This window comes from Chiloscyllium punctatum, chromosome 47 (assembly GCF_047496795.1).
Source record: "Chiloscyllium punctatum isolate Juve2018m chromosome 47, sChiPun1.3, whole genome shotgun sequence".
NCBI lineage: Eukaryota > Metazoa > Chordata > Chondrichthyes > Orectolobiformes > Hemiscylliidae > Chiloscyllium > Chiloscyllium punctatum.
In genome coordinates, this window is record NC_092785.1 from 30409284 (window position 1) to 30434043 (window position 24760).

Below are 24760 nucleotides of genomic sequence, written 5' to 3' on the forward strand. Positions count from 1 at the left end.
CTCTCCGGTTCTGGTGACCCTTCCTCTGAACTAATAGTAGCCAGGAAAACGTCGGTTTCTATGCAGAAGGTAGGGCTGGGGGAGGGAGGGAGGGAGGGGGTAACAAGGAGTAAACAGTAAATGGAGACAGCGGTCCAAGGAAGTGGATAACGATCTGGTTGGGAGGGTGAATAGCCGTTAATGGAGACTGTTCGCAGCTCATAAACAGGTTGGGTGTTAACAGCAGACAGTGGTAACAAAGCCATGATGAGGGAGTGCCAGTGTGGGGCTGGTGCGGACAGAGTTACAAACCCCCCCCCAACACCAGGTTATAGGCCGACAGGGTCAATTGGAAGCACTAGTTTTCGGAGTGACGCCCCTTCATCACAACCACCTGAAAGCTAGAGCTTCCAATTGACCCTGTCGGCCTATAACCTGGTGATGGGGGGGGGTTTGTAACTGTTCGCCACGAACAGTCTCCATTAACAGCCACTCCCTCACCTATCCTGGTCATTATCCCCTTCCTTAGTCTATCCAACTGTTGATCGGTCTCTTTGGGATCGGTCTCTTTGGGATCGATCCCCACCTCGTGTTCACCTGTTACCCCCCTCCCTCGTGCCCATAAAACGGACGTTTTCTGAGCTCCCATCAATTGGGTCTCCAGACAGACCCCTCCATTCCCTGTTCCACTCCTCCGAACCCCCCCCCCCCTCCCCAAACACAAGACTGAAAGCTTCCCCCCGCCCCTCCCCGAACCTGTCCTGACCTTCCAACCCCACCAGTCTCCGCATCCAATACATCATCTTTGAACACTTCCACCAATTCCAACGAGACCCCACCACCAAGGAGATCTTTCCCCCCATCCCCACCCCTCTCTGCCTTCCGCAAGGACCGTCCCCTTCGAGGGTCCTCGGTTAGTGCCACTCTCCCCACCGACATCCCCTCCCTCCCCGAGCCCTCAAAAGGTACCTTCCACAGCAACTGGGAAAGATGCAAAGCCTGCTGGTAACCCACCCACCCACCTCATCTCCATCCCAGACCCCAAACAGTCCTTCAGGGTCAGACAGAGGTCCACTAGCCCCCTCCCCCTCCATCCTCGACCCCCCTCCATTGCCCCAACCCACCAACTGGAGGAACAACACCTCACCTTCTGTCTGGGCGGCCTTCAGCCTGGAGGGCCCAACCTTCTCCGAATTCCAATAACCCCCTGTCCCATCCCCCCTGACTCCCGGCCCCTCCCCCCCCCCCCCCCACCCTTCCACAGCTCCCAGCCACCAACCAGACCCATCGCCCCCATTGACCAACCACAGGCCGGACCTTCGACCTGTCTTCACTCGTTCCCCACCCTGCTCCCCCTCCCACCCCCTTCAATCTGCAGCTCTCCCCCCCTCCCCTCCCCCCCCCAGTCCTGAAGGAGGGTTACACCCCGAAATACCAACCTCTCCACCCCCTCCTGACCCTGCCTGCTGTGTTCCTCCAGCCTCCCTGCCTCTCCCCCTCGGGAATCCAACACTTGACCCGAAACGTGATTTCTCTCCACAGACGCTGCCAGAGCTTTTCCAGCAATTTCGGTTTCTGATTTACAGCATCGACGTGGTTCATTCTCTGGTTTTATTAATCAGTGTCGAGCTCCCCCCCCCACTTCGCCGTGACCCTGATGGGGAACAGCAATAAAAGGGCTGTATGTGGACACAGATGAGCGTTGACACGGGCGAGAGTACCGAATGAAGCATTCCCTTTAATAAATTAAAGCTGATCATACGAGAATGGTCGCGGCGTGGGCAAGGATTTCAGGGACAATCCGGGGACCTCCGACCACGCTCACCAACATGAGCACAGCTGTCTAAAGTCAGCATCGCCACAGGAAACCGGAGGGTGACACACGGAGTCAAGGAGCGCATCGGGAGAAAGGGAGGGAGAGAGAGAGGGAAGGGGGAGGGAGAGAGAGAGGGAAGGGGGAGGGAGAGAGAGAGAGGGAAGGGGGAGGGAGAGAGAGGGAGGGAGAGGGGAGGGAGAGAGAGGGAGGGAGGGAGAGGGAGGGAGGGAGAGAGAGGGAGGGAGGGAGAGAGAGGGAGGGAGGGAGAGAGAGGGAGGGAGAGAGAGAGAGGGAGGGAGAGAGAGAGAAGGGGGAAGAGTGAGAGAGGGAGAGAGAGAGAGAGAGGGAGAGGGAGGGAGAGAGAGGGAGTGAGGGAGGGAGAGAGAGAATGAGGGAGAAAGGGAGGGAGAGAGAGAGAGAGGGAGAGAGAGAGAGAGAGAGAGTGAGGGAGTGAGGGAGTGAGGGAGTGAGGGAGTGAGGGAGTGAGGGAGTGAGGGAGGGAGAGAGAGGGAGGGACAAAGGGAGGGAGAGAGAGAGAAGGGGGGGAGAGAGAGAGAGAGAGAGAGAGAGAGGGAGCGTGGGCTACGTCACCACAGGCGAGGCAATAACAGACAGCTGGAAATGCCGACGGCACACAACACCACGAAGGGGGAGGGGGAGGGTGAGGGCGAGGCTGTCAGTGCAAGGATCGAGGGGGTGTACGCAATGGAGGGGTCAGCCAAATGCCTTCTCTCTCTCTCTCCGGCTGGATCACAGTTGAGCCCACAACTCCCAGCCCGCGGCTGTGGCCCCCTTCATCTCTCCTTCTTGCTCTCGACATTCCCGTTCTCCAGAGCACGCTCCTCCTCAGCCTCGCCACCTTCCTCTGGGATAGGATCCTCCTTGCCCTTGCTGGCCTTCTTCCCGCGCTGGTATAATTCGTTCAGGTTAAACTCCCGGATCAGGTTCTCCTGCAACACAGGGCACAGAGCCCCCCCCGGGACTGAGTCACAGTGTGGTGTCAGACCGAGGGGTTCAGGGTGGGGTATATACAGAATAACAGATACCCCCAGGACTCAGTCACAGTGTGGGGTCTGACTGAGGGGTTCAGGGTGGGGTATATACAGAATAACAGATACCCCAGGACTGAGTCACAGTGTGGTGTCAGACCGAGGGGTTCAGGGTGGGGTATATACAGAATAACAGATACCCCCGGGACTCAGTCACAGTGTGGGGTCTGACCGAGGGGTTCAGGGTGGGGTATATACAGAATAACAGATACCCCGGGACTCAGTCACAGTGTGGGGTCAGACCGAGGGGTACAGGGTGGGGTATATACAGAATAACAGATACCCCAGGACTCAGTCACAGTGTGGGGTCAGACCGAGGGGTTCAGGGTGGGGTATATACAGAATTACAGATACCCCAGGACTGAGTCACAGTGTGGGGTCAGACCGAGGGGTACAGGGTGGGGTATATACAGAATAACAGATACCCCCGGGACTCAGTCACAGTGTGGGGTCTGACCGAGGGGTTCAGGGTGGGGTATATACAGAATAACAGATACCCCAGGACTGAGTCTCAGTGTGGGGTCTGACCGAGGGGTTCAGGGTGGGGTATATACAGAATAACAGATACCCCAGGACTGAGTCACAGTGTGGGGTCAGACCGAGGGGTTCAGGGTGGGGTATATACAGAATAACAGATACCCCCGGGACTCAGTCACAGTGTGGGGTCAGACCGAGTGGTACAGGGTGGGGTATATACAGAATAACAGATACCCCCAGGACTCAGTCACAGTGTGGTGTCAGACCGAGGGGTTCAGGGTGGGGTATATACAGAATAACAGATACCCCAGGACTCAGTCACAGTGTGGGGTCAGACCTAGGGGTACAGGGTGGGGTATATACAGAATAACAGATACCCCCAGGACTCAGTCACAGTGTGGGGTCAGACCGAGGGGTTCAGGGTGGGGTATATACAGAATAACAGATACCCCGGGACTCAGTCACAGTGTGGGGTCAGACCGAGGGGTACAGGGTGGGGTATATACAGAATAACAGATACCCCAGGACTCAGTCACAGTGTGGGGTCAGACCGAGGGGTTCAGGGTGGGGTATATACAGAATAACAGATACCCCCAGGACTCAGTCACAGAGTGGGGTCAGACCGAGGGGTACAGGGTGGGGTATATACAGAATAACAGATACCCCAGGACTCAGTCACAGTGTGGGGTCTGACCGAGGGGTTCAGGGTGGGGTATATACAGAATAACAGATACCCCTGGAGTGAGTTACAGACTGGAATCTAATCGAGGGGTTCAGGGTGGGGTATATACAGAATAACAGATACCCCGGGAGTGAGTTACAGACTGGAATCTAATCGAGGGGTTCAGGGTGGGTTATATACAGAATAACAGATACCCCGGGAGTGAGTTACAGACTGGAATCTAATCGATGGGTTCAGGGTGGGCGATATACAGAATAACAGATACACCGGGAGTGAGTTACAGACTGGAATCTAATCGAGGGGTTCAGGGTGGGCGATATACAGAATAACAGATACACCGGGAGTGAGTTACAGACTGGAATCTAATCGAGGGGTTCAGGGTGGGTTATATACAGAATAACAGATACCCCGGGAGTGAGTTACAGAGTGGAATCTAATCGAGGGGTTCAGGGTGGGTTATATACAGAATAACAGATACCCTGGGAGTGAGTTACAGACTGTAATCTAATCGAGGGGTTCAGGGTGGGTTATATACAGAATAACAGATACCCCGGGAGTGAGTTACAGAGTGGAATCTAATCGAGGGGTTCAGGGTGGGTTATATACAGAATAACAGATACCCCGGGAGTGAGTTACAGACTGGAATCTAATCGAGGGGTTCAGGGTGGGTTATATACGGAATAACAGATACTCCGGGAGTGAGTTACAGACTGGAATCTAATCGAGAGGTTCGGGGTGGGTTATATACAGAATAACAGATACCCCGGGAGGGAGTTACAGACTGGGGTCTGACCGAGGGGTTCAGGGTGGGGTATATACAGAATAACAGATACCCCGGGACTCAGTCACAGTGTGGGGTCAGACCGAGGGGTTCAGGGTGGGTTATATACAAAATAACAGATACCCCGGGACTCAGTCACAGTGTGAGGTCTGACCGAGGGGGTTCAGGGTGGGGTATATACAGAATAACAGATACCCCGGGACTCAGTCACAGTGTGGGGTCTGACCGAGGGGTTCAGGGTGGGTTATATACAGAAAAACAGATACCCCGGGACTCAGTCACTGTGTGGGGTCTGACCGAGGGGTTCAGGGTGGGTTATATACAGAAAAACAGATACCCCCGGAGGGAGTTACAGACTGGAATCTGATCGAGGGGTTCAGGGTGGGGTATATACAGAATAACAGATACCCCGGGAGGGAGTTACAGACTGGAATCTGATCGAGGGGTTCAGGGTGGGTATATACAGATAACAGATACCCCGGGAGGGAGTTACAGACTGGAATCTAATCGAGGGGTTCAGGGTGGGTTATATACACAATAACAGATACCCCGGGAGGAGTTACAGCCTGGAATCTAATCGAGGGGTTCAGGGTGGGTTATATACAGAATAACAGATACCCCGGGAGGGAGTTACAGACTGGAATCTAATCGAGGGGTTCAGGGTGGGTTATATACAGAATAACAGATACCCCGGGAGGGAGTTACAGCCTGGAATCTGATCGAGGGTTCAGGGTGGGTTATATACGGAATAACAGATACCTCGGGAGGGAGTTACAGACTGGAATCTAATCGAGGGGTTCAGGTGGGTTATATACAGAATAACAGATATCCCGGGAGTGAGTTACAGACTGGAATCTGATCGAGGGGTTCAGGGTGGGTTATATACGGAATAACAGATACCCGGAGTGAGTTACAGACTGGAATCTAATCGAGGGGTTCAGGGTGGGTAATATACAGAATAACAGATACCCGGGAGTGAGTTACAGACTGAATCTAATCGAGGGGTTCAGGGTGAGTTATATACAGAATAACAGATACCCCGGGAGTGAGTTACAGACTGGAATCTAATCGAGGGTTCAGGGTGGGTTATATACACAATAACAGATACCCCAGGAGTGTGTTACAGACTGGAATCTAACTGTGGTTCACACGGTGCCAACTTGTAGCCACTAACCTCTGAGAAGGTCCAGGAGACAGCGCGTCCTTTCTTGTCAATAAGGGGCCGCCTCATTACCTCTTTGCCTCCCTGGAACAGGATGAGCGTGGGCAGCTGGTTGCTCAGTGGTGATGTACTGACCTTATACCTGAGACACAGAAGGAGAGGGACAGAGAGAGAGGGAGGGAGAGAGGGAGGGGGAGGAGGGAGAGAGGGAGAGAGGGGGGGAGGGGGGAGGGAGGGAGGGAGGGAGGGGGGAGAGAGAGGGAGAGAGGGAGGGAGGGAGGGAGGGAGAGAGGGAGAGAGGGAGAGAGGGAGAGAGGGATGGAGGGAGAGAGAGAGAGAGAGGGAGAGAGGGAGAGGGAGGGAGGGAGAGAGGGAGGGAGGGAGGGAGGGAGAGAGGGAGAGAGGGAGAGAGGGAGAGAGGGATGGAGGGAGAGAGAGAGAGAGAGGGAGAGAGGGAGAGAGGGAGGGAGGGAGAGAGGGAGGGAGGGAGAGGGAGAGAGGGAGAGAGGGAGAGAGGGAGGGAGGGAGAGAGGGAGAGAGGGAGAGAGGGAGAGAGAGAGGGAGAGAGGGAGAGAGGGAGGAGAGGGAGAGAGGGGAGCGAGGGAGCGAGGGAGCGAGGGAGCGAGGGGAGCGAGGGAGAGAGGGAGAGAGGGGGGAGGGGGGGAGGGGGGAGGGGGGGAGGGTGGGAGAGAGGGAGAGAGGGAGAGGGGGAGAGAGGGAGAGAGGGAGAGAGGAGGGACAGAGAGAGAGGGTGGGGGAGAGAGAGAGAGGGGGAGAGAGAGAGAGTGTGAGAGAGAGAGGAGAGAGAGAAACAGAGGGGGGGAAGCGAGAGAGAGAGAGAGAGAGAGACAGAGAGAGAGATAGAGAGATAGAGCGATAGAGAGAAAAACAGAGAGTGAGGAAATAGAGAGAGAGAGAAGAGAGAAAGGGGAAAGAGAGAGAGAGAGATAGAGAGTGAAGACACTTTAAACAGGCTGCTGGGGGCTGGGACACTGTCTGACTTCATTGTATGGAGGGTAAGAAAATGCAGACAGTGATTGGTGGGGTGGGGGGGGCATGGAGTTAGGTTGCTAAGAGATGCAGTCTCATCACAGGCTGGGGGGGGGGGGGGGGGGGGTGAGGAGGAAGCAGCCCCAAGGTGATGGCGGTGGCGGGTGTGATAGCAGTTGTGAAATAGTGAGGCCTGTGCCTGCGAGAATCCGAGTACGAGGGTTCCGCCGCATGTTTGAGCTCTGGTCCTTTTGTGGATTGCAGGAGGCTCTGACTGGAAGGGAATCCGAAGGATCGGAGCAGGATCCCGAAGTCCTGGGTGACACTGAGTGAGTGGAGCACGGACCTTGTGGAGTGAAGGTGGTGGTGAAGGAGCTGAGAGGTTGGAGAAGGCACAGGGACTGGGCAAAAAACAGACGTGGGCGATGGACACAGACAGGGGGCTAAATGTGACAAGGTACTGATAACCCCGCAGAAAGGGGAGCTCATCTCACGGGGAGGGGGGGGGGGGGACAGGCAGGGTCACCCGAGGGGTTAGGGTCTGGAAGGTGCTGCCTCAGAGTGAGGGGGGAGGGAGGGAGGGTCACCCGAGGGGTTAGGGTCTGGAAGGTGCTGCCTCAGAGTGAGGGGGAAGGGAGGGAGGGTCACCCGAGGGGTTAGGGTCTGGAAGGTGCTGCCTCAGAGTGAGGGGGGACAGGCAGGGTCACCCGAGGGGTTAGGGTCTGGAAGGTACTGCCTCAGAGTGAGGGGGGACAGGCAGGGTCACCCGAGGGGTTAGGGTCTGGAAGGTACTGCCTCAGAGTGAGGGGGGACAGGCAGGGTCACCTGAGGGGTTAGGGTCTGGAAGGTGCTGCCTCAGAGTGAGGGGGGGGGGGGGGGGGGGGGGGAGGGAGGGTCACCCGAGGGGTTAGGGTCTGGGAGGTACTGCCTCAGAGTGAGGGGGGGGGGGGGGGGGGAGGGAGGGTCACCCGAGGGGTTAGGGTCTGGAAGGTGCTGCCTGAGAGTGAGGGAGGGGGGAGGGAGGGAGGGAGGGGGGAGGGAGGGTCACCCGAGGGGTTAGGGTCTGGAAGGTGCTGCCTCAGAGTGAGGGGGGGGGGGGGGGGGGAGGGAGGGTCACCGAGGGGTTAGGGTCTGGGAGGTACTGCCTCAGAGTGAGGGGGGGGGGGGGGAGGGGAGGGGTCACCCCGAGGGGTTAGGGTCTGGAAGGTGCTGCCTCAGAGTGAGGGGGGGGGGGGGGGGGAGGGAGGGAGGGTCACCCGAGGGTTAGGGTCTGGAAGGTGCTGCCTGAGAGTGAGGGGGGGGGGGGAGGGAGGGAGGGAGGGTCACTCGAGGGGTTAGGGTCTGGAAGGTGCTGCCTCAGAGTGAGGGGGGGGGGGGGGGGGGAGGGAGGGTCACCCGAGGGGTTAGGGTCTGGAAGGTGCTTGCCTCAGAGTGAGGGGGGGGGGGGGGGGGAGGGAGGGTCCTGGAAGGTGACTGCCTCAGAGTGAGGGGGGGGGGGGGGAGGGAGGGTCACCCCGAGGGGTTAGGGTCTGGAAGGTGCATGCCTCAGAGTGAGGGGGGGGGGGGGGGAGGGGAGGAGGGTCACCCGAGGGTTAGGGTCTGGAAGGTGCTGCCTGAGAGTGAGGGAGGGGGGGGGAGGGAGGGAGGGAGGGTCACCTCGAGGGGTTAGGGTCTGGAAGGTGCTGCCTGAGATGTGAGGGGGGGGGGAGGGAGGGGGTCACTCGAGGGGTTAGGGTCTGGAGGTGCTGCTGAGAGTGAGGGGGGAGGGAGGGAGGGTCACTCGAGGGGTTAGGGTCACTCGAGGGGTTAGGGTCTGGAAGGTGCTGCCTGAGAGTGAGAGGGGACGGAGGGAGGGTCACTTGAGAGGTTAGGGTCTGGAAGGTGCTGCCTGAGAGTGAGGGGGAGGAGGGAGGGTCACTCGAGGTTTACGAGAGACTTACTTTTCAGAGATCTCTGCGTAGCGACCGACATCAGCCCTTACCAACTTTAACCCCGTGCAGGTATACCTGTGGAGAGAGAGAGATGGAGGGAATGTGAGAGAGAGTGAGAGAATGACAGGTAGAGAGTGGGAGCATGTAAAAGATCGAGTGATACAGCATGGATGAGAGAGAATATTGGCACATGCCAGACAGAGCCTTAGAGTCCTACATCACAGAAACAGACCCTTCGGCCCAACCCATCCATGCTGACCAGATATCCCAACCCAATCTAGGCCCACCTGCCAGCACCCGGCCCATATCCCTCCAAACCCCTTCCTATCCATATCCCCATCCAAATGCCTCTTAAATGTTGTCATTGTACCAGCCTCCACCACATCCTCTGGCAGCTCAATTCCATACACGTACCACCCTCTGAGTGAAAAAGTTGCCCCTTAGGTCTCTTTTATATCTTTCCCCTCGCACCCTAAACCTATGCCCCTCTAGTTCTGGACTCCCCGACCCCAGGGGAAAAGACTTTGTCTATTTACCCTATCTGTGCCCCTCGTGATTTTATAAACCTCTATAAGGTCACCCCTCAGCCTCCGACGCTCCAGGGAAAACAGTCCAGCCTGATCAGCCCCTCCCCTGTAGCTCAAACCCTCCAATCCTGGCAACATCCTTGTAAATCTTTTCTGAACCCATTCAAGTTTCACATCTTTCCTACAGCAGGGAGACCAGAATTGAATGCAGCATTCCAAAAGTGGTCTAATCAACTACCTGTACGGCTGCAACGGGACCTCCCAACTCCTATACCCGATGCTCTGTCCAATGAAGGTAAGCATACCAAACGCCTTCTTGACCACCCGGTCTACCTGTGACTCCACTTTCAAAGACCTTTGCACCTGCACGCCTTGGTCCCTTTGCTGAGGGATATTGCCCAGAGCCCTTTCGTCGGAGGGTAGAAATCCTGTCGTTGGTTCATGTGCCATGAGGTTGAAGGCATGTATTGTACCTTTAAGAGAGAGGCAAGGCTGTTTTGGCAGTGAGGGTTTGCAGGCACTTGTCATGTGACTGACTAGCCGTCTCAGAGAGTATTGGAAAATTGAAAATATGTACCACTTGGCTGTAAGCTGGATCCGGAGTTCTTATGACCACCATTTGAAAGTAACCAACCAGTTTAAATTATGCCCCAGGACACTAAAACCCAATCGAATTTGAATTTTACTGTTTCGATAACATCGAACCAATGAGACGATCTGATGTTTGGGGTATAAATAAGCCAGCATTTTGACAGTTAGCCAGAGAGAGAGAGAGAGAGAGAAAGACAGAGAGAGAGTGAGAGAGAGAGTGAGAGAGAGAGTGAGAGAGAGAGTGAGAGAGAGAGACAGAGAGAGAGACAGAGAGAGAGACAGGAGAGAGAGACAGAGAGAGAGACAGAGAGAGAGAGAGACAGAGAGAGAGAGACAGACAGACAGAGAGAGAGAGACGCGAGAGAGAGAGAGACGCGAGAGAGAGAGAGACGCGAGAGAGGGGGGCGCGAGAGAGAGGGGCGAGAGAGAGGGGGGCGAGAGAGAGGGGGCGAGAGAGAGGGGGCGAGAGAGAGGGGGCGAGAGAGAGGGGGCGAGAGAGAGGGGGCGAGAGAGAGGGGGCGAGAGAGAGGGGCGAGAGAGAGGGGGCGAGAGAGAGAGGGGGCGAGAGAGAGGGGGCTGAGAGAGGAGGGGCGAGAGAGAGGGGGCGAGAGAGAGGGGGGCGAGAGAGAGGGGGCGAGAGAGAGGGGCGAGAGAGAGGGGGCGAGAGAGAGGGGGCGAGAGAGAGGGGGCGAGAGAGAGGGGGCGAGAGAGAGGGGGCGACGAGAGAGGGGGCGAGAGAGAGGGGCGGAGAGAGAGAGGGCGAGAGAGAGGGGCGAGAGAGAGGGGGCGAGAGAGAGGGGGCGAGAGAGAGGGGGCGAGAGAGAGAGAGAGAGAGAGAAAGATGAGAGAGAGAAAAGAGAGAGAGACAGAGAGAGAGACAGAGAGAGAGAGAGAGAGAGAGAGGACAGAGAGAGAGACAGAGAGAGAGACAGAGAGAGAGACAGAGAGAGAGACAGAGAGAGAGACAGAGACGCGAGAGAGAGAGAGACGCGAGAGAGAGAGAGACGCGAGAGGGGGGGCGAGAGAGAGGGGGCGAGAGAGAGGGGGCGAGAGAGAGGGGGCGAGAGAGAGGGGGCGAGAGAGAGGGGGGCTGAGAGAGAGGGGGCGAGAGAGAGGGGGCGAGAGAGAGGCGAGAGAGAGGGGGCGAGAGAGAGGGGGCGAGAGAGAGGGGGCGAGAGAGAGGGGGCGAGAGAGAGGGGGGCGAGAGAGAGGGGGCGAGAGAGAGGGGGCGAGAGAGAGGGGGCGAGATGAGAGGGGGCGAGAGAGAGGGGGCGAGAGAGAGGGGGCGAGAGAGAGGGGGGCGAGAGAGAGGGGGCGGAGAGAGAGGGGGCGAGAGAGAGGGGGCGAGAGAGAGAGATGAGAGAGAAAAGAGAGAGAGAGAAAAGAGAGAGAGACAGAGAGAGAAAACATGCAACTGCTACCCAAAACACACACTATCAAAAAAGGTGCTCGTTTCATATGAAACATCTTTGTAACAAAATACTGAAGATGACCCAGGGATATGTCCAAACAGAGGGTGCTCAACACCAATAACGACATCTGCTCTCTGGTTTTTGAACATTAAGTTCAAGTAATTTTAATAGGGGCTTTTATGGGATCAACTAAGCAGAGGTGGGGACTGCAGATGCTGGAGATTAGAGTGGTGCTGGAAAAGCACAGCAGGTCAGTCAGCAACCGAGGAGCAGGAGAATTGACGTTTCAGGCAAAAGCCCTTCATCAGGAATGAGGCTGGGAGTCTCCGGGGTGGAGAGATTAATGGGAGGGGGAGTGGGGCTGGGGGGAAAGTAGCTGAGTGCGCAATAGGTGGATGGAGATGGGGTAAGAGGTGATAGGTCAGAGGGGAGGGTGGGAAGGAAGATTGGCAGGTAGGACAGGTCATGAGGGTGGGTGCTGAGCTGGAAGGTTGGAACTGGGGTAAGGTGGGGGGAGGAGAAGCGAGGAAACTGGTGAAGCCCACATTGATGCCCTGGGGTAGGAGGGTCGCAAGGTGAAGATGAGGCAGAGTGGGAGGGGGAGTTGAAATGTTGGGCCACGGGGGCGGTGTGGTTGATTGGTGCGGGTGTCTCGGAGATGTTCCCTAAAGCGCTCTGCTAGGAGGCGCCCAGTCTCCCCAATGTAGAGGAGACCACATCGGGAGCCAACGGATACAATAAATGATATTAGTGGATGTGCAAGTAAAACTTTGATGGATGTGAAGGCTCCTTTAGGGCCTTGGATAGAGGTGAGGGGAGGAGGTGTGGGCACAGGTTTTACAGTTCCTGCGGTGGCAGGTGTAAGTGCCAGGATTGGAGGGTGGGTCGTAGGGGGGTGTGGACCTGACCAGGTAGTCGCGGAGGGAACGGTCTTTGCGGAAGGCGGAAAGGGGTGTGGGGAGGGAAATATATCCTGGTGGTGGGGTCTGTTTGGAGGTGGCGGAAATGTTGGTGGATGATTGGTTTATAAGGAGGTTGTGGAGGTTCCACCCACAGAACACACCAGATGGCCTCCTTCTTCAGAGACTGCAATTTCCCCTCCCACATGGTTGAAGATGCCCTCCAACGCATCTCAGTCAGACCCCACCCCTCCAACCGTAACAAGGACAGAACCCCCCCTGGTGCTCACCTCCCACCCTACAAACCTTCGCATAAACCAATCATCCGCCGACATTTCCGCCACCTCCAAACAGACCCCACCACCAGGGATATATTTCCCTCCCCACCCCCTTTCCACCTTCCGCAAAGACCATTCCCTCCATGACTACCTGGTCAGGTCTACGCCCCCCCCCCCTACAATCCACCCACTGGGGAGACATGGGCGCCTCCTTGCTTTAGGGAACATCTCCGAGACACCCGCACCAATCAACCAAACCGCCCCGTGGCCCAACATTTCAACTCCCCCTCCCACTCTGCCGAGGACATGGAGGCCCCCCCCCTCCCCCTGGGCCTCCTTCACCGCCGCTCCCTCACCACCAGACGCCTTGAGGAAGAACGCCTCATCTTCCGCCTCGGAACACTTCAACCCCAGGGCATCAATGTGGACTTCAACAGTTTCCTCATTTCCCTTCCCCCACCTCACCCTAGTTCCAACCTTCCAGCTCAGCACTGTCCCCCATGACCTGTCCTACCTGCCTATCTTCCTTTCCACCTCTCCACTCCACCCTCCCCTCTGACCTATCACCTTTACCCCCACCTCCACCCACCTATTACACTCTCTGCTATCTTCCCCACCCCCGTCCCATTTATCTCTTCATCCCGAAGGCTCCCAGCCTCATTCCTGATGAAGGGGCTTTTGCCCGAAACGTCGATTCTCCTGCTCCCTGGATGCTAACTGACCTGCTGTGCTTTTCCAGCAACACACTCTAATCTACTTTTCGTGAATCAGTTCACTGTTAGAGAGTTGGAGGCAGACAACAGACCTTTAAGTGACAGGGGGCTTAGAGGTATAAATATTTGTTGTTTAGTGTTCACTTTTTGAGTTAAAGAATAAAATTGATTTTTTTTTAAATAGTGGAATTTGGGTAGTTATCTGTCGCCCACACTTTAACACATTACAAGGCGAGGTGAGCTTTTCTGGGTGTTCGGGATAATTATTGGAAGAGTTTGCCTCTGCGCTGTAACACATGCCAGAGAGGGAGAGCCTGTGTGTGTGAGACAGAGAGAGAGAGAAAAAGAGAGAGACAGAGAGAGAGAGAGAAAGAGAGAGAGAGAGAGAGACAGAGAGAGAGAGAGAGAGAGAGAGAGAAAGAGAGAGAGAGAAAGTGAGTGAATGAGCGGGTCAGGCTGCGAAAGAGAGAGGTGTGCTGGTGATTGGGAACACGCAAGTGCGTGCTGGGAGGTCCACGGAGAGCAGAGGAGAGATCGAGGATGGGATGGTGGGGCAGGGTGGAAGGAAAAGATCGATGAAAAGGGACAGCGAAAGGGAGAACAGGCAACAGAGCATGCAAGAGCGTACAGAATCGAGGGCGGTCGACAGAGGGAGCAAAGAGAGAATGAAGAGGGAGAGAGGGAGAGAGGGAGAGAGAGAGAGAGAGAGAGAGAGAGAGAGAGAGACAGGAGGAGCGCAGGCTACAGAAAAGCAGAGAGAGCAAGGGACAGCGAGTGTGAAAGCTAAGAGACAGGCGAGCAGAAGAATTCGAGCATGTGCACTTGAGAGACAGCACAGGGAAGAGAGCAGGTGACTGAGGATGAATGGACAGTGAGCATGGGAGATTGCACACAGAGCGGAGAGCACATACGTGACAGAGTGCGCAACGGTGGGGCGGGAGGGGTGGGTGGGGAAGAGGCGGGAGCGCACACAGACGCAGGGACTAAGTGAATGGGCAAGGACAGTGTGCAGTGGAAAACAAAACAGTAATTGACTCGTGGAGACTAAAAGTTAAACAGTTCCCAGAAACGGTCATGGTTTTCTTCATTCTGATAGCTACCTCTTCCTCCAACTCTCTTTGTTAGAGATAAAAAACACCACAGAATCTAATGTAGACAGGCAGGAGGGCTGGAAGGACACAGCAAGCCCAGGCAGCATCAGGAGGGGGAGAACTCGATGTTTCAGGTGTAACCCTTCCTCAGGACTGGGGGGTGGGCTACACCCGAAAAGTTGACTTCTCCCCCTCCTGATGCTGCCTGGGCTTGCTGTGTCCTTCCAGCCTCCTGCCTGTCTACTCCCTTACTGACTCTCGGCCAGTGACACCCCCCCCCCCCCCCCCCCCCCCCCCCCCCCATTATCGTCCTGCTGACTCCCGGCACTTCCACTTCTTGGTTACTCACCGGACTAACGCCCCACCGTCTCACACACACACCCCCCTACTGTCAGTTCACAGCCACGTGCTCCCTCAAAGCCCGAGAGCCACCCCCCCCCTCCCCCACTTACTTGAGGGAGAGGTCTGCGTAGACAGGAGCGAACGACTGACACTCCGGTGACCAGTTAGCGAAGAATTCGACGAGCCAGATCACCCGCTTGTCTTTCTGCAGCTCCTCCTGCCCATCGGAAGGAGAGGGAAGCAAGTCTGGATCAGGACACAGCCGAGACTCTGCAATGTTCTCGTGTTCCACCCACCCGCTCATCGAACGGTTCCGCGACACACACACACAGGCGTGCAATCGCGCTCACACACACACACGTGTGCAATCGCGCTCTCACACACACACACACACAGGTGTGCAATCGCGCTCACACACACACACACACACACACGTGTGCAATCGCGCTCACACACACACACACGTGTGCAATCGCGCTCACACACACACACACACACGTGTGCAATCGCGCTCACACACACACGTGTGCAATCGCGCTCACACACACACACGTGTGCAATCGCGCTCACACACACACACACGTGTGCAATCGCGCTCACACACACACACGTGTGCAATCGCGCTCACACACACACACACGTGTGCAATCGCGCTCACACACACACACGTGTGCAATCGCGCTCACACACACACACACGTGTGCAATCGCGCTCACACACACACACACGTGTGCAATCGCGCTCACACACACACACAGGTGTGCAATCGCGCTCACACACACACAGGTGTGCAATCGCGCTCACACACACACACAGGTGTGCAATCGCGCTCACACACACACACAGGTGTGCAATCGCGCTCACACACACACACAGGTGTGCAATCGCGCTCACACACACACACAGGTGTGCAATCGCGCACACACACACACAGGTGTGCAATCGCGCTCACACACACACCAGGTGTGCAATCGCGCTCACACACACACAGGTGTGCAATCGCGCTCACACACACACACAGGTGTGCAATCGCGCTCACACACACACACAGGTGTGCAATCGCGCTCACACACACACACACAGGTGTGCAATCGCGCTCACACACACACACACAGGTGTGCAATCGCGCTCACACACACACACACAGGTGTGCAATCGCGCTCACACACACACAGGTGTGCAATTGCGCTCACACACACACACACAGGTGTGCAATCGCGCTCACACACACACACACAGGTGTGCAATCGCGCTCACACACACACACACAGTGTGCAATCGCGCTCACACACACACACACAGTGTGCAATCGCGCTCACACACACACACACGTGTGCAATCGCGCTCACACACACACACGTGTGCAATCGCGCTCACACACACACACAGGTGTGCAATCGCGCTCACACACACACACAGGTGTGCAATCGCGCTCACACACACACACAGGTGTGCCAATCGCGCTCACACACACACACACAGGTGTGCAATCGCGCTCACACACACACACACAGGTGTGCAATCGCGCTCACACACACACACACAGGTGTGCAATCGCGCTCACACACACACACAGGTGTGCAATTGCGCTCACACACACACACACAGGTGTGCAATCGCGCTCAACACACACACACACAGGTGTGCAATCGCGCTCACACACACACACACAGGTGTGCAATCGCGCTCACAACACACACACACGTGTGCAATCGCGCTCACACACACACACACGTGTGCAATCGCGCTCACACACACACACGTGTGCAATCGCGCTCACACACACACACACGTGTGCAATCGCGCTCACACACACACACACGGTGTGCAATCGCGCTCACACACACACACAGGTGTGCAATCGCGCTCACACACACACACAGCGTGTGCAATCGCGCTCACACACACACACAGGTGTGCAATCGCGCTCACACACACACACAGGTGTGCAATCGCGCTCACACACACACACAGGTGTGCAATCGCGCTCACACACACACACAGGTGTGCAATCGCGCTCACACACACACACAGGTGTGCAATCGCGCTCACACACACACACAGGTGTGCAATCGCGCTCACACACACACACAGGTGTGCAATCGCGCTCACACACACACACAGGTGTGCAATCGCGCTCACACACACACACAGGTGTGCAATCGCGCTCACACACCACACACAGGTGTGCAATCGCGCTCACACACACACACACCAGGTGTGCAATCGCGCTCACACACACACACAGGGTGTGCAATCGCGCTCACACACACACACAGGTGTGCAATCGCGCTCACACACACACACACAGGTGTGCAATCGCGCCTCACACACACACACACAGGTGTGCAATCGCGCTCACCACACACACAGGTGTGCAATCGCGCTCACACACACACACAGGTGTGCAATCGCGCTCACACACCACACACAGGTGTGCAATCGCGCTCACACACACACACAGGTGTGCAATCGCGCTCACACACACACACAGGTGTGCAATCGCGCTCACACACACACACAGGTGTGCAATCGCGCTCACACACACACACAGGTGTGCAATCGCGCTCACACACACACACAGGTGTGCAATCGCGCTCACACACACACACAGGTGTGCAATCGCGCTCACACACACACACACAGGTGTGCAATCGCGCTCACACACACCACAGCTCGCACACACACACACGGTGTGCAATCGCGCTCACACACACACACAGGTGTGCAATCGCGCTCACACACACACAGGTGTGCAATCGCGCTCACACACACACACACAGGGTGTGCAATCGCGCTCACACACACACACAGGTGTGCAATCGCGCTCACACACACACACACAGGTGTGCAATCGCGCTCACACACACACACAGGTGTGCAATCGCGCTCACACACACACACACAGGTGTGCAATCGCGCTCACACACACACACACAGGTGTGCAATCGCGCTCACACACACACACACAGGTGTGCAATCGCGCTCACACACACACAGGTGTGCAATCGCGCTCACAACACACACACAGGTGTGCAATCGCGCTCACACACACACACAGGTGTGCAATCGCGCTCACACACACACACAGGTGTGCAATCGCGCTCACCACACACACACACAGGTGTGCAATCGCGCTCACACACACACACACAGGTGTGCAATCGCGCTCACACACACACAGGTGTGCAATCGCGCTCAACACACACACAGCGTGTGCAATCGCGCTCACACACACACACACAGGTGTGCAATCGCGCTCACACACACACACACAGGTGTGCAATCGTGCTCACACACACACACACAGGTGTGCAATCGCGCTCACACACACACAGGTGTGCAATCGCGCTCACACACACACACAGGTGTGCAATCGCGCTCACACACACACAGGTGTGCAATCGCGCTCACACACACACAGGTGTGCAATCGCGCTCACACACACACACAGGTGTGGCAATCGGCTCACACACACACAGGTGTGCAATCGCGCTCACACACACACACACACACAGGTGTGCAATCGCGCTCACACACACACACACACAGGTGTGCAATCGCGCTCACACACACACACACAGGTGTGCAATCGCGCTCACACACACACACACAGGTGTGCAATCGCGCTCACACACACACACAAGGTGTGCAATCGCGCTCACACACACACACACAGGTGTGCAATCGCGCTCACACACACACACACAGGTGTGCAATCGCGCTCACACACACACAACACACACACAGGTGTGCAATCGCGCTCACACACACACACACACAGGTGTGCAATCGCGCTCACACACACACACACACAGGTGTGCAATCGCGCTCCACACACACACACAGCTGTGCAATCGCGCACACACACACACAGGTGTGCAAATCGCCTGCGCGCACACACACACACACACACAGGTGTGCAATCGCGCTCACACACACACAGGTGTGCAATCGCGCTCACACACACACACAGGTGTGCAATCGCGCGCGCACACACACACACAGGTGTGCAATCGCGCTCACACACACACAGGTGTGCAATCGCGCTCACACACACACAGGTGTGCAATCGCGGCTCACACACACACACACAGGTGTGCAATCGCGCTCACACACACACACACACACACAGGTGTGCAATCGCGCTCACACACACACACACACAGGTGTGCAATCGCGCTCACACACACACACACACACAGGTGTGCAATCGCGCTCACACACACACGTGTGCAATCGCGCTCACACACACACGTGTGCAATCGCGCTCACACACACACACGTGTGCAATCGCGCTCACACACACACACGTGTGCAATCGCGCTCACACACACACACGTGTGCAATCGCGCTCACACACACACACGTGTGCAATCGCGCTCACACACACACACGTGTGCAATCGCGCTCACACACACACACGTGTGCAATCGCGCTCACACATACATACACACACACACAGGTGTGCAATCGCGCTCTCACGCTCACACACACACACAGGTGTGCAATCACGCTCTACATATACACACACACACAGGTGTGCAATCGCGCTCTCACACACACGCAGGTGTGCAATCGCGCTCACACCACACACGCAGGTGTGCAATCGCGCTCACACACACACGCAGGTGTGCAATCGCGCTCACACACACACGCAGGTGTGCAATCGCGCTCACACACACGCAGGTGTGCAATCGTGCTCACACACACACGCAGGTGTGCAATCGCGCTCACACACACACGCAGGTGTGCAATCGCGCTCACACACACACGCAGGTGTGCAATCGCGCTCACACACACGCAGGTGTGCAATCGTGCTCACACACACACGCAGGTGTGCAATCGCGCTCACACACACACACGCAGGTGTGCAATCGCGCTCAACACACACACGCAGGTGTGCAATCGTGCTCACACACACACACACGTGTGCAATCGCGCTCACACACACACGTGTGCAATCGTGCGCACACACACACACGTGTGCAATTGCGCTCACACACACACACGTGTGCAATCGCGCTCACACACACACACGTGTGCAATCGCGCTCACACACACACACAGGTGTGCAATCGCGCTCACCACACACACACAGGTGTGCAATCGCGCTCACACACACACACAGGTGTGCAATCGCGCTCACACACACACACAGGTGTGCAATCGCGCTCACACACACACACACGTGTGCAATCGCGCTCACACACACACACACGTGTGCAATCGCGCTCACACACACACACACGTGTGCAATCGCGCTCACACACACACACACGTGTGCAATCGCGCTCACACACACACACACGTGTGGCAATCGCGCTCACACACACACACGTGTGCAATCGCGCTCACACACACACACGTGTGCAATCGCGCTCACACACACACACGGGGAGGGGTGAGGTGGTAAAGGAGAGCGAGGGGGAGGTGTGGGGTGGGGGGGCGGGGAGAGGACAGGGGAAGCAAGGACAGGAGACCCCCCAGCCTCTGCTCACTTACGTCAATGGTCCTGTCGTTGAAATAGGTGATGTACTCTGGCCCCATGTACAGTGGCGGCTTACAGACCATCAGGAAGACTACACAGACAGGAGGAAAGGCACGGTCAGGAACTCAGACACACAACACCACTGAAACCAATCACCCTGCAACCCTCCCAGCCTGCTACCTCAGAGGGAAACCGCTGAGAGGCTGGGCCAACGTCACAGGAGCTCCCCATTGAAGTGTCCGCCAGGGGGTTGAGGACACACGTTAGATTGGGGCACCATAACGGTCCCAGGCGACGGGATGGGACCTGGGATGCCCGGCCTGAGGTCACAGGGCAGATTCGGCCACCAACAGTCCTGCCCACCATCACCGACGCTCAGTAGCAGCAGGGTGTACTGTCTACAAGAGGGCGAGTTGGGCGAAGATTTGTAGCTCGGGTTGAGGTTCTGGGTGTAGGTTAGCTCGCTGAGCTGGAAGGTTCATTTCCAGACGTTTCGTCACCCTACTCGGTAACATCTTCAGTGAGCCTCCTGACAAAGCACTGCTTCCAACCCAAACATATAAACAGAGAGCAGGAGTCATCAGCAGTGCTCTGTCCGAAGGCCCACTAAAGATGTTACCGAGTAGGGTGACGAAACGTCTGGAAATGGACCTTCCAGCTCAGCGAGCAAACCGACATCCAGAACTGTCCACAACACGCACTACAGAAATCAAATGAAGCTACTTCAACAGCACCTTCCCCCAAACCCACTGTCCCACTCCCATCCAGAAGGACAAGGGGGCAGCAGGTACATGGGAACACACCCCCCCCCCCACCCCCAGCAAGTTCCCCTCCGAGACACTCCCCATCCCGACTCGGAAACATATCGCCGTTCCCTTCAGGGTCAGAATCCCGGAATTCCCTCCCTCAGGGGCATTGTGGGTCTACCCACAGCACATGGTCTGCATCGATTCAAGATGGCCGCTCACCCCCCACCACCTTCTCAAGGGGGGGGGGCAACGAGGGACGGGGTGATAAGTGCTGGCCGAGTTAATAAAACCCACCTCCCGTGCTGGGATGATTGATAGATGATAAGGCATTGCTTAGGGTCTGGAAGGTGCTGCCCGAGATTGTGGCGGGGGAGGGAGGGTCACTCGAGGGGTTAGGGTCTGGAAGGTGCTGCCTGAGAGTGAGGGAGGGAGGGAGGGAGGGTCACTCGAGGGGTTAGGGTCACTCGAGGGGTTAGGGTCTGGAAGGTGCTGCCCGAGATTGTGGCGGGGGAGGGAGGGTCACTCGAGGGGTTAGGGTCTGGAAGGTGCTGCCTGAGAGTGAGGAGGGAGGGAGGGAGGGTCACTCGAGGGGTTAGGGTCACTCGAGGGGTTAGGGTCTGGAAGGTGCTGCCTGAGAGTGAGGGGGGACGGAGGGAGGGTCACTTGAGAGGTTAGGGTCTGGAAGGTGCTGCCTGGGAGTGAAGGGGGGAGGGAGGATCACTCGAGAGGTTAGGGTCTGGAAGGTGCTGCCTGAGAGTGAGGGGTGGAGGGAGGGAGGGTCACTCGAGAGGTTAGGGTCTGGAAGGTGCTGCCTGAGAGTGAGGGGGGAGGGAGGGAGGGTCACTCGAGGGGTTAGGGCCTGGGGAAGGTGCTGCCTGAGAGTGGGGGGGGGGGGGGGGGGGGGGGGGGGAAGGGAGGGTCACTCGAGGGGTTAGGGTCTGGAAGGCGCTGCCTGAGAGTGAAGGGGCGGGGGTGGGGAGGGGGGGAGGGTTAATTGACGGTTTTCCAACAGGGAATACAATTATTGTCTGCATCGAAATAATTTGCAGGGAAATAAGGCAGGCAAGTGACAAGAGGTGAGAGAGATTTAGTCCAGAACACAACGCCGCCTCCTGTGTTTTAAACTGTAAAATATTCAGGGAAGGATATGCTACCCCTGTTTAAATTGTGGGAGGAGTGAAATGTTGAAAGCATTCTGAACTCAACGCAGATCGAACAGTTTGAAAACACCTGCCTATCGACTCCAGAACAGCTTCTTCTCTGGCGTTATCAGAATTAGGATCAGACTTCCAGGATGATCCTTCTCTGCACCTCCTCGATAGCTGTGACACTGTATTCTATTCTATTACCCTAATGGAAGGCAGATTGACCCAGACTGCAGGGTCAAACAATACTTTTCACTGTATCTCGCGACAAGGGACAATAACGAAGCTAGCCATTGGAAAACGGGGAGGGCCGAACCATCGTTCTACGCTGGCGCGTTGACAAGAGGAGGATCGTGGCAGTAAAGATGCGAACAGAACGCTTACCGACCTACACACAGGGTGAGGTAGAGCAGTCCCATTCGGATATCGAGCCGAAAGAACAGGATGAGGTTGGCCACCTTGCTGAACATGAATACGTTCCCCACGTGTTGCTCCACGGTGACTGCGGGACACAGAAAACACGTGGCAGCTCCATTACCACAACATACCGCCCTGGCCCGCACTCGGCATTCTGCTCAGGCTGAGGGAGCGCCGCGCTGTCGGAGGGTCAGTGCCGAGGGAGGGCCGCGCTGTCGGAGGGTCAGTGCCGAGGAGGGGCCGCACTGTCGGAGGGTCAGTGCCGAGGGAGGGCCGCACAGTCGGAGGGTCAGTGCCGAGGGAGGGCCGCACAGTCGGAGGGTCAGTGCCGAGGGAGGGCCGCACTGTCGGAGGGTCAGTGCCGAGGGAGGGCCGCACTGTCGGAGGGTCAGTGCCGAGGGAGGGCCGCACTGTCGGAGGGTCAGTGCCGAGGGAGGGCCGCACTGTCGGAGGGTCAGTGCCGAGGGAGGGCCGCACTGTCGGAGGGTCAGTGCCGAGGGAGGGGCCGCACTGTCGGAGGGTCAGTGCCGAGGGAGGGCCGCACTGCCGGAGGGTCAGTGCCGAGGGAGGGCCGCACTGTCGGAGGGTCAGTGCCGAGGGAGGGCCGCACTGTCGGAGGGTCAGTGCCGAGGGAGGGCCGCACTGTCGGAGGGTCAGTGCCGAGGGAGGGCCGCACTGTCGGAGGGTCAGTGCCGAGGGAGGGCCGCACTGTCGGAGGGTCAGTGCCGAGGGAGGGCCGCACTGTCGGAGGGTCAGTGCCGAGGGAGGGCCGCACTGTCGGAGGGTCAGTGCCGAGGGAGGGCCGCACTGTCGGAGGGTCAGTGCCGAGGGAGGGCCGCACTGTCGGAGGGTTCAGTGCCGAGGGAGGGCCGCGCTGTCGGAGGGTCAGTGCTGAGGGAGTGCCGCACAGTCGGAGGGTTCAGTGCCGAGGGAGGGCCGCACTGTCAGAGAGTCAGTGCCGAGGGAGGGCCGCACTGTCGGAGGGTTCAGTGCCGAGGGAGGGCCGCACTGTCAGAGACAGTGCAGAGGGAGGGCCGCACTGTCGGAGGGTCAGTGCTGAGGGAGGGCCGCACTGTCGGAGGGTCAGTGCTGAGGGAGGGCCGCACTGTCGGAGTGTCAGTGCTGAGGGAGGGCCGCACTGTCGGAGTGTCAGTGCTGAGGGAGGGCCGCACTGTCGGAGGGTCAGTGCTGAGGGAGTGCCGCACTGTCGGAGGGATCAGTGCCGAGGGAGGGCCGCACTGTCAGAGAGTCAGTGCCGAGGGAGGGCCGCACTGTCGGAGGGTTCAGTGCCGAGAGAGGGCCGCACTGTCAGAGAGTCAGTGCCGAGGGAGGGCCGCACTGTCGGAGGGTCAGTGCTGAGGGAGGGCCGCACTGTCGGAGGGTCAGTGCCGAGGGAGGGCCGCACTGTTGGAGGGTCAGCGCTGAGGGAGGGCTGTACTGTGGGAGGGTTCAGTGCCGAGGGAGGGCCGCGCTGTCGGAGGGTCAGTGCTGAGGGAGTGCCGCACTGTCGGAGGGTTCAGTGCCAAGGGAGGGCCGCACTGTCGGAGAGTCAGTGCCGAGGGAGGGCCGCACTGTCGGAGGGTTCAGTGCCGAGAGGGGGGCCGCACTGTCAGAGAGTCAGTGCCGAGGGAGGGCCGCACTGTCGGAGGGTCAGTGCTGAGGGGAGGGCCGCACTGTCGGAGTGTCAGTGCTGAGGGAGGGCCGCACTGTCGGAGTGTCAGTGCTGAGGGAGGGCCGCACTGTCGGAGTGTCAGTGCTGAGGGAGGGACGCACTGTCGGAGGGTCAGTGCTGAGGGAGGGACGCACTGTCGGAGGGTTCAGTGCCGAGGGAGGGCCGCACTGTCAGAGAGTCAGTGCCGAGGGAGGGGCCGCACTGTCGGAGTGTTCAGTGCCGAGAGGGGGCCGCACTGTCAGAGAGTCAGTGCCGAGGGAGGGCCGCACTGTCGGAGGGTCAGTGCTGAGGGAGGGCCAGTGCTGAGGGAGGGGCCGCACTGTCGGAGTGTCAGTGCTGAGGGAGGGCCGCACTGTCGGAGTGTCAGTGCTGAGGGAGTGCCGCACTGTCGGAGGGTTCAGTGCCGAGGGAGGGCCGCACTGTCAGAGAGTCAGTGCCGAGGGAGGGCCGCACTGTCGGAGGGTTCAGTGCCGAGAGAGGGCCGCACTGTCAGAGAGTCAGTGCCGAGGGAGGGCCGCACTGTCGGAGGGTCAGTGCCGAGGGAGGGCCGCACTGTCGGAGGGTCA

The 24760-nt window shown here is 57.6% G+C and overlaps 1 protein-coding gene across 1 annotated transcript; it reads right to left on the reverse strand.

Moving 5' to 3' along the window:
* Positions 1-1697: 1697 nt before the first annotated feature.
* On the reverse strand, positions 1698-22638 carry tmx2b (thioredoxin-related transmembrane protein 2b). The gene is made up of 6 exons (XM_072564651.1): positions 22494-22638; positions 20226-20302; positions 14831-14937; positions 8877-8942; positions 5959-6088; positions 1698-2745 (listed from the first exon to the last, which is right to left on the reverse strand). Exons 1-6 carry the CDS (start codon positions 22573-22575, stop codon positions 2590-2592), a joined length of 618 nt encoding a protein of 205 aa, XP_072420752.1. The 5' UTR covers positions 22576-22638; the 3' UTR covers positions 1698-2589.
* Between the last annotated feature and the right edge of the window lie 2122 nt (positions 22639-24760).